At 46.8% G+C, this 14,434-nt stretch overlaps 1 protein-coding gene and 1 long non-coding RNA gene across 3 annotated transcripts in view; one reads left to right on the top strand and one right to left on the bottom strand.

The window, feature by feature from the left end:
• The window catches only part of WWC2 (WW and C2 domain containing 2), a 166,756-nt gene extending 166,206 nt beyond the window's left edge, over positions 1–550 (bottom strand). The window contains exon 1 of the mRNA XM_067721811.1: positions 51–550. Coding sequence (XP_067577912.1) covers positions 51–181 — 131 coding nt within the window. The 5' untranslated portion in view covers positions 182–550. The remainder of the gene's footprint in view (positions 1–50) is intronic.
• Positions 551–670: 120 nt separating this feature from the next.
• Positions 671–14,434, top strand: part of LOC137216224 (uncharacterized) — a 43,069-nt gene continuing 29,305 nt past the window's right edge. For both annotated transcript variants that reach the window (XR_010939639.1, XR_010939640.1), the window contains exons 1-3: positions 671–2,015; positions 2,401–2,531; positions 13,487–13,607. This is a non-coding gene — a long non-coding RNA (uncharacterized lncRNA). The remainder of the gene's footprint in view (positions 2,016–2,400; positions 2,532–13,486; positions 13,608–14,434) is intronic.

Below are 14,434 nucleotides of genomic sequence, written 5' to 3' on the forward strand. Positions count from 1 at the left end.
CCGCGCTTCCGAGGCGGGTCCCCGCGCCCACCCGCGGCCCGGCAGCCCACCTGTCCCGGGGGTCGATCCAGCTGGTCCTCCGGGTGTTGTGGTCGATGTAGAAGACCTTGCCGTCGTAGTCCCTGGCCTCCTCCCAGCCCCGGGGTAGCGGCAGCTGCCCGCTCCCGGCCCTCCTAGGCATGGTCGGCGGCCTCGCCGGCGAGCGGCGCCTCCATAGGGACCGGGCGCGGGACGCGGCGGGAACGCGACTGCCCGGCCCGACCCGGGCGCCGGCGTGGGGCTGCGGGGCGCGGGGCGCGGCGGGGCCACGCGCGGGGGCGCCTCAGGAAACCCTGCTCTCGGCCCCAGCGGGATCAGTCCACCATGTCTGCGTCGGAGCGGGCGAGCGAACCCTCCTCCTCCTCCTCCTCCTCGCGATCGCCGCCGCTGCCTCCGCCTCTTCCTCCTCCTCCTCCTCCCCGTCCCCCTGTGGCCGCCGAGGGTCGCGGCGCCCAGGCTGCCCGAGCCGCCGCCGTCTGGGCTCGGATCCGGGAAGCTCCGCGGAGCGGCGGCCGTGGCGGCGACGGTCTCCTCATTTGCATACGATTAGCATGCGCCCCGCCCGGGGCCCGCCCCCACCCGCTCCTCCCCTCGCTCGGCTCATCTGCATGCACATTCCTCGCCGCCACATTCCAGGGCTTAACCCTGCCGCTCCCGCGGCACGCTGCGCCTGCCGGGGCGCCGGCCCGAGTCAGGGGCGGAAGGGAGCCGCGGGCCAGGTGGGAGGGAAGACGGAGAAGGAATGCGCTGCTCGCTGCTTCCCCTTGACCCCAAATATCTCCCTACGGCCGACCACTTGGGGTTTTAGAGCTTCGGGACGGGAAAGGCGGCTAAAGAGAAGTCTCCGCAGCCCTCTCCACCGCCTTCCGACTTCTAGGGAAACCACAAGACTTTCGAGAGGAAAGGGGTGGGGAGGCCCTCTTCGGAAGACAAGGTCCCAGCAAACCGAGAAGGCACAAAGGCTCCCCCGCTCCCCCTCGGACCCCGGGGCGTTCCGGGCGGTGGGAAAGTGTGAAAAGCAGAGCCAGCGCTCGAAAGCGCGTCAGTGGCGCGTCCGGGCGGTGTCGCCCTCGGGGCCTCTGCAGGGCGCCCGGCCCTCCGTAGGGCGCCCGGCCCTCCGTGACCTCAGCCTCGCGGCGGAAAGCGAAGGCGGATCCCGCGGTCCGAGGGCGCCGCGACATGCCTGCCCCGGTGCCCCGCTGCGCGGGGGAAACTCGGGCCAGATTCGGAAAAGCCACTGCACCCCCCCTCCCCCCACACCCCCCGCCGCGGCCGTCGTCGTCGTCGTCGTCGTCCGCCGCGCGCGGGCCTGAGGCGCTCCACACGGGGGCCCTGCGCTGGACGTGCACGCGCCCGGGAGCCAGCCCCTTACGTCCGCCCGCGCCCCGGGAAGTCCCCCGCCCGCGCCCCGGGAAGTCCCCCGCCCGGAGCCCCGCCGAGGCCCAGAAGGTGTGGGCGAGCCCGCTGGCAGGAAAACGCGGCGGCCTGGCGGCCAGGCTTTCCTAGACCCTGGATGTGTCCGGGGAGGAACGTGGACTTTCTCTCCTTCTACAAGTATTTATTCAGCAGCTACTACGCCCTGGTCGGCCCTGAGGAGGGTCCGGACGTCGGGCTCCGGGCTGGACGATTCCACGAGCCGCAGGCCTGGCAGGGCTCGGACACACAGCGTTTGTGCCCCCAGCCCCTCGGTCTGGGAGGGAGCCTCCCAGTCCCCAGACTCCTCTCCAGCCAGGTCTACACCACCGTCCCATTCATATTCTTCTGGGTTACTAAGCAGCTGCTTTTAGAGTAAAAACAAAAAACAAAATAAAAAAACGGAGGAAGACCCGGAGATCATTCACCTTTTGGTGTGAATTCGCTTAATCCTGCCGCCTAATTTGTAAGGACTTCCCCACCTTGTGCGGGACGCAGCGCACAGCAAGGGCTTTCAGGGGGTTTGGAACAACGTCCGCCTCCCCTCCTGGGTGCACAGACCGGTAAGGGAGTCAGGTGAATTGAGATTCTCTACAGCGCGGAGCTGGCGCTGCGCGGTTAGTGTAGCAGCTGCCCTGGAGGCTGGGGACGGCCTTTGGTTCTCCAGGCCGTCGGGGCATCTGCGGTCAATCTCGAAGGTGGAGGGAGGAGGGTGGTCCTCGAGAGGAAGGACGTGGGGTCAGGCTTGGAACAGCTTCACGGCGGGGACTGGACCTGCCGTCTCGGGCGAGGGCCTTAGAAGGGGTTGTATTTGTACTCGGAGCATCTGGGCAGAAACTTTTAACTACTAGAAACTCTAGAGAGAACTCCTGGGAAGGAGCTACCAGAGGTCGCAGGAGTTGGGGAACGGAGTCACCCAAGACGAACTCACTTACTGTATCTTTCTAGGTCTTCCTCGTTTACACCCAGGAAACTAGGCTTCGCCTGTAACAAAGGGAAGCCCCCGCTTCCAGGTCCTGTGTTCAGCCCCACTCCATTGATAAGGAAGTGATCACACAAGGCAAGCTTCTCCTGTTCAGGTGAGATGTGACATCCTAGTGGATAATCTTAAGGTTGTACTTATGAATGCTGTGAAAAAGATGAGACCTGGCTAAAACTAATCTCTCACACCACTGAGTGAACGAGGTGCTTTGTTTTGGACTGGTCTATACTGGCCCATTAGCATGGCCAAAATTTGTGTTATGGTATACTAATAACATCATTCGGCAACCCAGCCAAGCCATTCTTGTTTAAACCTTGCTTCCTGCTGTGCTTTCCCCCCTCAAAAAAAACCAATTAGAAAACATGAATTATATTAAAATGTCTGCATCCTACTGTTAAAAAAAAAAAAAGTAACACACTTTGCTGTTGCCACAATTTAGTTTGTTTCACTGGAATGAACTACTGCCCAATACTTCTCGGTGTTATTTCACATTTGATAAGCTTTCAGGTAAGTATTCTTACCCAACTTCTAAAACCGATGAGGAACCCAAAATGGCACACAGCGGTAAATGACATTTATTGTTCTATAAATCTCAAGACTTCAAAAAGGGACCCTAAATAGACAAACAAAACTCTGAAGCATTTAAGAGGCAAGCTCGCTTCTTCTCCCCCACTGGGTGGCACAGGAAACATTTGGTCACACAAAAGCAGTTAAGATGACAGAAAGGAAAATTGCTCCTCTGCAGGATTTTTTTGTCTTGATCAAGTTTTCACTCTGCGGTTCTGAGTTCACCCAGTTTACACAGTACCATCCCTTCGGAAAATTCCTAGTGGTTAAGACAATGAAGATTATCCCTAGTTTATAGATGGATACATTTAGATTTCATTTGGTTCCAGTTGATCATTGGCACAGAAGGATGATGCTGTCTGCTGTCCTGGATACCAGATTACCACAGTCTATGGCAGCACTAGCCGCTGAAGAGTCTGTTTTCTGGCCTTCAATTCCCTTTTCTCCCAGCTTTACATTTTCTCTGGTACTAATAGTCTGTGGGGGAGTGAGCTGCCATTAAACAAAGCTCCCACGTCAACGTCCAAATCCTGCGTGGCAGGAAAATTAGCAGTATCAAAAATGGGAGTAGACAGTGAAATTTATTTCAACAGATAATTAGTTATAACTATCCAAATTTAAAATATGTATACTTTTAATCCAGCAATCCCGGTGCTACAGGTTTACCTACGGATATTAAAATTCCTCAGGATTTGCAAGGATGTTCATTGTAGCATGCTTCATAATAACAAAACTGGAAAAACCACCAGCATCCATCATTAAGGGACTAAGTAAGTGAATTATCCATACTCAGCAGGCATATTAAAAGCATTGCATAAAAATGTATGTGCTGATAATGTGTGTGCTGATCCTGGAAAGATGTCCAGGATCTTTAAGTGAAAAAAAGCAAGGTGCAAAAACCACTTGCTTGTTAACTTCACTGGAGGTGGAGCCAATCATAAAATTTAAAGAACACAGCCTCCTATATACTTCCTTAGTGTCAAAGGGAGAATTCAGACAGTAAATTAAGAGAATGGGGACTGTCAGAAAGGTCTCGTCAAAGCAGTATACATAAGGAAAACGATCATTAAAAGGGATGGGGTCGAGATGAGTGGACATGATTCCAAAATGGACCGGCGTGGCAGGGCGTGCTTGTAGGAGGAAATGGATATTGGAAACTCCAAGGTGAATCTGGTGTGCAAGATCCCAAGACTGGCTGGAGCCGTCTAGTTAGGAGGCTGGTGTGGTAATATAGGTATGAGAGAGATAAAGGTCTGGATTAGAAATAAAGTGAGGAAGGCATGAAAAGGAATGATCCGGCAAGAATTCGCTACTGATTAGATTAAGCAGTAAGTCGACCACAAGGAGGAATCTGGTATGAGTCCAAGATTTTAGGCCATCAAGAGAAACTCAAATAGCTGAAATAAATGAGGAAGTCCAAAGGGGGATCTGATATGGGGTTTGATTTTAGAAATTAGAGATACCCAGCAGAAAGTTAAAGGTCGGGACTCAAGCTCAAACAAAAGGTCAGGACTGCAAATACATGGTCAAATGTCACCCATCTGAAATTCTGTAAAGGGCTGAGGATTCAGGATTGAATCTTGGGAAAGAAACATCAGTATAAGTCTAATAGCATTAAGTAACCCATCTATAGTCCTGTATTTGGCCTGTAATTCTTCAGTAATTTGATGTGATTTAATTTATTTCTTTGTAAAATGTGGTCTCCATTTTCAGTGATGTGTGTAAGAATTCGTTACTAGCGTGTAATCCATCTCTGAATGAATTATTGTTATAAACTTTAAGCTTAAGCTATTGAATCAACTCATGTGTAGGACAAGATGAACTGGTTTTCAATATTTTAATATCTCCTGTCTCCTCAAGGAGATCAGGGATTATATCAACTGGAACTTCTAAATAAGGATAACTTTTTCTTTCCTGAATCAAGCTAGTGACTTTTTTGGTTTTGTTTTTGCTCTTCTGCAACCGAAACGTTAAAATAAATAACATCTCTAGGTATTATGAATCAGTAGCCCTAATCCACAATTCCTAAATCTTATTGTCTAGACAGTCCTGAAAAAGATAGGCATATGAGCGTTAAGAATTCCCAGTGCCAAGCCAGACCAGAAACCTCGATAACCACAGCCACTTCCCTGCCAGTTACTCATTATAGCAACACCTTGGGCAACAGCGATCATTCCAGTTCAGTAGCAAGTAAGCAACATCAAACAGGTTAGATTTTACCTTACTCACTGCAGAGGGAGACCCACATTGAGCGAATGCTGTGGTTGCTAAAGAGATAGAAAACATTTAATAGCTGTCTTATTAACTAAAAGGAACAAAAGCTCCAATGCCGTGTTTGTATGTGTGAGGCTCTCAGAGGGTACCTCTTGTATACTCTGTGGGGTAGACTCTTAGAATAAATATTCACTGACGTTCTTTCTTACATAATGAAAAAATATAAGGTTCCATTTTCCTTTTACCGTCTTTAATTTGCATTTTTCCCCCATTCCAACTTTATAATCCACGAAAAACAGCTTCTTTAAAAGACGGGATGGTATTCCCTCATCCCTATCTTTTAAAACTATTTCATATCTCCTTTCCTATCCCTCTGAATTTTCCATTAAAATCTTTATTTCTACTTATTATTTCTCAGTCTTTCTCTCTTTCTCCACTTCATCCTCTCTCTTTCTCTTAGTTCTTGATTTCCTGATGTTGACTCAATGCTGTGAATTTGGCTTTAAGAAATTTAACTGCAGTATAATCTCCCAAATTTGTCTGATTTAGGGATATTCAAATTGAATAAGGAGAAAAATTGGTCTATGTAATAAAACATGTTCAAAGAAGTGTATTTTGCCAATAAACGTATGGAAAGTTGCTCAACATCATTAAGAACCAGTGAAATGAAAACTAAAACCACAGTGAGATACTCATGTAGCTGCTACACTGGCAAAAACTTAAGTTTAAAAATATCAGGTGTTGGTAAGAATGTGGAGCGACAGGTATTGTCATCAGTGACGGGTGGCAATACAAATTGGTACAGACACAGTTTGGCCATATCTAGGAAAATTGAGGATATCCACATCCTATGACCTAGTGATTCCATTCCTAGGTATATCCCTAGAGAAATTCACACATATATGCTCCAGATCCACGTACAAGAAATGTTTAGGGTGTATTATTTACAGTAGCCTAAAAGTGAAGCATGCAACTGTCTGATAAAGAATGTAGTGGATAAATATATTGTGTGGTTTATTTATGCAATACAGTAGAGCAATGATAAATGGATGAACTATAGCTACACAAAACCCCTTCGGTAAATCTTTAAAAATATAATGTTGGGTAAAAGAAGCAAGAAACAAAAGAATTTGTACAGAGAGATTTCATTCACATAAAGTTCACAAAAACAGGTAAAACCAAACTATATTGATTAGAGATGTGTATGTAAGAGGTGAAAGTATAAAGAAAAACGAGGAAATAAGTACCGCAAAGGTCAACATAGTGCTTACTTCTAAAGGGAGGGATAATGTTGAACTTGGGGAGAAGGACATGGGGAGAGGAATTCTGTTAATGTTCTGAGGTTTTTTTAAACCTGTTTGCTTTATATTTTTTGTTAAACTATATGCACATGTTTATACACTTTTCTGTATGTATGTTACATTTCTCTTTCTCTCTCTCTCACACACACACACACGGAAATACTATAGTTTTATCTTGAAGCGTGGGAATACCCAAGACCTGGGAAACCTGCTTTAATGAACAGATGAAAATTGTACTTGTAATTGGCACATTCAGTGTGTGAATGCAAATGCCCCACTAAAGGTTATTCTTTCTAAAATAGAGTAAGCTCCCTTATTTGTTTATTTACAGATGTTGAGACATATATACAAATAAGGTCCAATTACAATAATTCTGTAAAACGAAGCTATATCCTTCAAATTCGTATCCTGTACCAGAACTTCTTAAAACCATAAGAAATTATGCACAGCAATAATTCTACACAACCAATATTCTGTCTGGCTGCTAAACACTTTCAGTTTTAAAATGGCCTGACTACTGTTCCACTGGTGTCCTGGGGGGAGGGGGAGGGGCAGCGGGTAGGCCAGCGGAGGCCCGACTTTACTGAACTGTGCTGTGCATGCCAGTTTTTTTAGCTCTCACCCTTCAGCTCACTCAACTCTTTTTGTAGAAAACATCCAAATCACCTCTTCTAGAATTTACCTAGACCACCAAATCACAAAATAAAACAAGTCCCTCACTCATCCATTCAACTTCTATTGCACACTTAATATGAACAGGGTTCTGAAAACTAAAGGCTGAACAAGAACAAGGTCCCTGCTCGATTGCAACAGTACTGGTTCTCAGTATTTGGGTATTCCCATGCATTGTGGTGTTTTTGTGTCTTTAAATATCTGTAATTTTGTTGGTGTAATACCGTTATTTTAATATTTAAAAAATAAAAAATTGGAGCCATTTACTTCTTGAGACACACCCAAGAAATTTAGATTATTTTTATTTTGAAAAATGTGAAAACCACAGAAAAATTGAAAGAATAATAAAATGAATACCTGTGTAAGCATCTTCCAGATCCACCAGGCGATATTAACATGTTGCCATGTTACTATCTCTTTTATATCTCTGTTTGTAGATAAAGACTTTTTTATTCAACCATTTAAAGTAAAAATAAGGACATCCTCTGACATAACCATAGTATTATTATCAACCCCCAGATTAAAATTGATATAATAAATACTACTTAATATACAGTCCATATCCACATTTCCCCAATTACCCTAAAGCGTCCTGTACAGCTGTTTGTTGTTTTTTAAACAGGATGCCGTCAAGGACACCACGTGGCACTTAATTGTCCTGTCTCTTTAGTCTCCTCCAATCTTGAACATCCCCCTGCTTTCATGACAATGATGAAGAGTCTAGGCTGGCAGTTTTGCAAAATATCCCACAATCTGGGTTTAGATGATTTCCTCAAGATTCAGATGAAAATCCTTGTCCAGAAAACTCCATGGTTAGGTTTATATTTCCCACCTCATCACATCAGGAGGCCTGTGGTGTCAGTTTTGTCCCATCGTTGGTCCCATGCACCACTGAATGATGCAAAGTGGCATCTGACAGGTGTATCTGATACCACTGCAAAGGCCTCTTTTCTCCTCTGTACTAATAACTATCTGTGGGGTTATACTTTAAGACTATATGAATATCCTTTTCCCAAACAAATCTTTCACCCATGCATTTGGCATTTATTCAAGAGCCATGCTTACATACATCAATTATTACATTCATGGTTCCAAAATGGTGGGTTTTTTCCTTACATTTACCAGCCAGCATTTTTATGTGAAGAACTTTCCCTATCTCTTTCTGCCATGATTGTTGTTATTTTTTTATCACTAGGGACATATGGATTATTTTTTAGTGTGTTATAATCCATTCCAGCGTTTTTTCTTGTGGTAAAATAAATGTAATACCTACCATTTTAATCATTTTTAAGTGTACAGTTTAGGGGCCTTAAGTACATTCACACTGTTGTGCAACCATCACCACCATCCGTCTCCAGGACTCCATCTTCCCCACGTGAACTCTGTGCCCCTTAAACACTAAGTCCCCATGCTCCCCCCTCCCCCGTTCCTGGCAACTGCACCATCTTTTTTTTTACGCTCAAATTGTCTTAGATTTGGCCTATGGGAGCTCCTTCATTGTATTTCCTGTGTTCTCTGACATGTCCCCATCATTCTTTTTTTTTTAATATAAATTTATTTATTTATTTATCTCTGGCTGCATTGGGTCTTTGTTGCTGCGTGCAGGCTTTCTCTAGTTGTGGTGAACGGGGGCTACTCTTTGTTGCTGTGCGCGGGCTTCTCATTGCAGTGGCTTCTCTTGTTGCAGAGCATGGGCTCTAGGCGTGCGGGCTTCAGTAGTTGTGGCTCGCAGGCTCAGTAGTCGTGGCTTGCAGGCTCTAGAGCTCAGGCTCAGTAGTTGTGGCTCGCAGGCTCTAGAGCGCAGGCTCAGTAGTTGTGGCGCACGGACTTAGTTGCTCCACAGCATGTGGGATCTTCCCGGACCAGGGCTCAAACCCGTGTCCCCTGCATTGGCAGGCGGACTCTCAACCACTGCACCACACGGGAAGTCCCATATCCCCATCATTCTTTGAGCATTTCCTTGTTTTCTGGCACAAGAAGATTCTCCAGGCTCCCTTTAATCCTTTCCCTGTCCCAGAGCTTGACTCAGCCATTTCTCCAAGGACCCCAGGTCCTTTTAGTGGGCAGTGAATGGTATTTAGAAACTAACATCTGAGCATCTAGGTGAAGTCACCGATATTGGAGGGTCACCCAGGCCCTCTTAGTAGATACATGTACATGCTTATCTATTTCTCTGTCAAAAACCACGAGTTCATATGAATTCCTTCAGTTCAAACTCAACATCACAGCACTCACTCCAGTGTTGTTTCCTTTCCGTGTTTGTAACGCCCTTCTCGAACAGGGAGAAAACTGACTCTCCTTCTTCTCAGTGTATTTATGTATTTAATCGATACCCCTGAATGTAACCAGCCTCCCAAGGCTGCCACTGTGCCTTCCCCAATGATACCACCCCCCACCCACCCCCGTGGCCTGCACACCTCGCGTTCAGCCCACGCCCTCCCAGAAGCCTCTCCTACCCTCTGTGGGCTCCCGCACCCGGTGCTGGGCCACTCTGCCGTGCAGGAGCCCTCCTCACCCCACTCAAGCTCCCATACCCCACACCAGGGCACCTGACGCCCTCAAACGACTCATCTGCTCCGGCTCTGACACCCCACGCTGGGCTGCACCTCCACGAGGACACCATCTCTGTGCTGCTTGTTTTACTGCCCTTCCAAGCACACACTCTTCTTACCCTTCTTGGTAAGTCCCACATCCCACACCAGGGGGACTGCCCATCTGCTTGGACGTCCCCGCCGCTAGGGCTCTGACTCTCACACTCGTAAGAGTAGCGTTTCTCACAACTTCAGTAGAACCTTGGTAACCTCTTGGTAACCTTGTTAAAAATGAAGATTGGGCTTCCCTGGTGGCACAGTGGTTGAGAGTCCGCCTGCCGATGCAGGGGACACGGGTTCGTGCCCCGGTCCGGGAAGATCCCACGTGCCGTGGAGCGGCTGGGCCCGTGAGCCATGGCCGCTGAGCCTGCGCGTCCGGAGCCTGTGCTCCGCAGCGGGAGAGGCCACAACAGTGAGAGGCCCGCGTACCGAAAAAAAAAAAGGAAAAAAATGCAGATTGCCGGGTCCCACTCCCAGAGATTATGATTCAGTCAATTGAAATGAGATGGTGAGATCCACATCCTCAACAGGTGCTTCTGATGCAAGTGGTCTGAGTGACAATTTAAGAAATTCTGTTTTCATCTGGAATAACAGCATCAAAAGATAAGCACGTTTAATATGTTGACAAGTATTGCCAAACCGTCTGCCTGAAAGGCTGTACCACGTTGTGGTTCCACTGGCTGTGCATAGCAGTGCACTGTCCCAGACCTTTCAGCATACCCCTCTAAGGGGAGGTGTGTGGGGGGAGCGGGGGGTCCTCTTCCCTGGGCCTCAGGTTCCTTATAAAATCAGGATCTTGGATTAAATCAGTGCTTCCAAACTTTCCTGGTGATGAACATCACTTGGAAGTCTTGTTAAAAATCCAGATTTGCAGGATCAGGTCTACTGCATCAGACTCTCTAGGGGAAGGGAGTGGGAATCTGTTTGTTTAACAGTAATCCCGAGCTTCTCTTGAGTAAGTTCCACGTTACTCCTTTGACTAAGTGAGTTTTGTAAATATTGCTCTGATCGACTTTGAATGTTCCCTTCGGTTCTATAATATTTTAATTTCACCTGACTGTACAAGACCTTTTGTTTTAATTATGAACCAATAGCCGTGAACTTTAGAGGAAAAAGTACAAGCTGTCTGCAGAGCAGCTATAATGCTCAAATAAGATATACGTGGATGATAAATTCAAGACATGTCTTTTACATCTTTGTGAAGGCTAAATATTTCAGATATTTTTACATTTTTAAAGAAACTGCCACTGCAAAGATTTAAAATATTCCAAGAAAAACTTCAGACCTGAAGGAAGATCAGACTTCAAGTAAAAGAAAGTTTTGAAGTTCTCAAGTTTCTCAGTGAAAAGGAAATAAGTCCAGTTGAAAACAGTAATAATGATAAAAGAGGATTGAAAGTAGATCTTATGACACCACACTGAATGAATGATGTGTAATTTGGAAAAGTTATGGTTAAAGAGGTTGCTGCAGAGGAATGCATTGATTCATCTAAAACAAATATTAAACTGAAGATTTTCCATATTGAAGTGATTTTTCTTTATGTATTATATTGATTTATGAGTCATATTTACACACACTCTTAAAATTGGAAGTCATCAGGTCACTGTTGGCTATTGGATATTTTGGTCAAATAAATCTTGTTATAGACTTCTAAAAAAAAGTTACTTATTGGGACTTCCTGGGTGGTGCAGTGGTTAAGAATCCGCCTGCCAATGCAGGGGACACAGGTTTGAGCCCTGGTCCAGGAAGATCCCACATGCCACGGAGCAACTAAGGCTGTGTGCCACAACTACTGAGCCTGCGCTCTAGAGCCCGTGAGCCACAACTACTGAAGCCCACGCGCCACAACTACTGAAGTCTGCGTGCCTAGAGTCTGTGCTCCGCAACAAGAGAAGCCACTGCAATGAGAAGCCCGCACACCACAACCAAGAGTAGCCCCCACTTGTTGCAACTAGAGAAAGCCCGCTCGCAGCAACGAAGACCCAGTGCAGCCAAAAATAAATAAACAAATATTTTTTAAAAAGTTAATTATTTAGCTCTTACCATGAGCCACCATCCCAAGTGCTTTGCTTCTGTAAACTCATTTTCTCTTCCATCAACTCTATGGAGTATGTACTTTCATGACTCCTTTTTGAGAGGAGAGGAAACTGAGGCACAGATCACTTGACTTGTTTGCCCACAAACACATGGCTATTAAGTGATGAAGCTGGAAGTCAAACCCAAGGGGACTGACTTTGGGACCTGTGTTCTTGGCCACATCACAGCAGGGTGGTGGTTAGTGTGGACAATTGTTATGAAGAGCACATTGCTTCCTTTACTTTCTGTCTTCATTCAAAATTGAGTCATTATTATTAGCAAACGTTTAGGTACACCCGAGCCAGGTTTCTCACTGTCCAAAAAAAAAGTTACAAATAAGCAAGGGGGAAATCTAGAGTGAACCCTGTGGTACTAGAACTGTGTTGGAGACATCAGTATGAACTCAAGTTTTCATGTGTAGTTTAATATAGGAAGATAGGGAAGTAGATAGATAGATAGAAATATGAGTGTATCCATGGGTTTATCTACACACATGTATTTCCTGGCTTATATCATTAGAGGACCTAGAAACAACGGCACCTCAGTAGCAAGAACTTGCTACTAAGGATGCAGTACCAAGGACAAGCATCCACATCTTGGTTTCTAACACCATTTTCCAATAAAAGGAACCAAGGATCCTTGGAGAAGTGCCTGATTCTAGGGAGAGAGCAGGGAAAATACAAGATGTGCCTGGAGCATCTTGTAGTACAAGAAAGTACAGAAGTTCCCAGAGAGCAAAACAATGGGATATATCAAAGGGACATAGGAGCCAACTGTTATGATTGTATTTTCTTAGATTCTGTATTTGTCCACGTGGCATTCAGTCATCACAGGGCCAAACTAAACAGCCAAGGTTGTTTTCATCTCCCCTATCATCCAGCTTTTGTGGGTGTGTGAAAATCATATTACAAACCCTCCAACCAACCCCAGATCCATATCCCCCATCACCTCTTTTTTTTTTCTTTTTTTTGCGCTACGCGGGCCTCTCACTGCTGTGGCCCCTCCCGTTGCGGAGCACAGGCTCCGGACGCGCAGGCTCAGCGGCCATGGATCCCGGGCCCAGACGCTCCGTGGCATGTGGGATCTTCCTGGACCGGGGCACGAACCCGTGTCCCCTGCATCGGCAGGCGGACTCAACCACTGCGCCACCAGGGAAGCACCCCCCCATCACCTCTTTTATTTAATTCTCACACACCAAGCCAGTATTTCCCCAGCTCTATATCAACGCAAGGCCAGGTACCAGACAACAAAGGACAGCCTCTAGGCTTCAAAGCCCATACTAAAGGACTTCCCTGGTGGCACAGTGGTTAAGAATCCGCCTGCCAATGCAGGGGACACGGGTTCGATCCCTGGTCCGGGAAGATCCCACATGCCGCGGAGCAACTAAGCCCGTGAGCCACGACTACTGAAGCCTGCATGCGTAGAGCCCGTGCTCCGCAACAAGAGAAGCCACTGCAATAAGAAGCCCACAAAGAGTAGCCCCCGCTCACCACAACTAGAGAAAGCCCGCGTGCAGCAACAAAGACCCAACGCAGCCAAAAATAAATACATAAATAAATAATTTAAAAACAAACAAAAACAAAGCCCATGCTAGAATTATTCAGACTAATCCTAAGCTTTGCCTTTCCTAGGGAAAACCCAGGAAATTCTGTGGCCTGTGCTCTCCCCATGCTCCTGCTGCTGCCCTGACCAAGCCTAGTGCTTCCCCATGTGGCCCCGTGTGCTGTAGTGTGTTCCCTTCTTTTGGAAAATGTAAGTAACAACTTCTTTCAACGGCATCAGCCTCTCTGTGTTCACTTAGTCACCTCCATGAGTTAAAATCCCACAGGTATATTTTAACACAACTGGCGCAATGAGCAGGGTGACTCAGTGTTCTGTAGAGGGACATGCCTCTAGGTGGCTCTTGGCTTGCAAACGGGATTCACCCAAGAGCCAGTTCTGCCTGGGAAGGCACTCTGGCTGCTGGTGTCCACGTGCTTTAGCTGTCACCGCTGTATGCTGTGTCTGCTGTATGCTGCCGTGGTATTCCAAACTAGATTGTAAGAGGACTTCAAAGGCGCACACCTTTGCCGTCAACCTCATTGGTCTTAGGTGCTGAAGTCTAGGTTGGCAGTTACCCTCATTCCCTAGGTGGTGCCTTTCACTGGACAGTTTGGTCCACTGGGCCAAACCTGGTTTCCCCCATTCAATAAACGTACGTTCCAGGCAGTGACCCCAGGCTGATTAGGATAAGGCAAAAACTCCCCCACAAAAGGAGCAAGGACAGGCTTCCTCCAATGAGACTGTGTTGGGGGTAAGTCTGTCCAATCTACCCAACAGCCTCGAAGACGGCCGTGGGCAATCAGCCTCCCTGTTGGAGTCTCCCCTCCCTTCAGTGATTCACCACACTGGCAGCCCTTCTAGAGGGTGTCTTTATGGAGATATCTCTAAATGTGCAAAGACCATCATTGCCTTTTGCCGGAGGTTGGTTGGTCTACCTATATGGGAGGAGGCTGCACTGTTTGCTGTCTTGAGATTTCTTCCAGACCTATGATTCCAACTTGATAGGAAGTTTATTTAATTCAATTCACACAACGTTG

Source organism: Pseudorca crassidens, chromosome 21, assembly GCF_039906515.1.
Source record: "Pseudorca crassidens isolate mPseCra1 chromosome 21, mPseCra1.hap1, whole genome shotgun sequence".
Taxonomy (NCBI): domain Eukaryota; kingdom Metazoa; phylum Chordata; class Mammalia; order Artiodactyla; family Delphinidae; genus Pseudorca; species Pseudorca crassidens.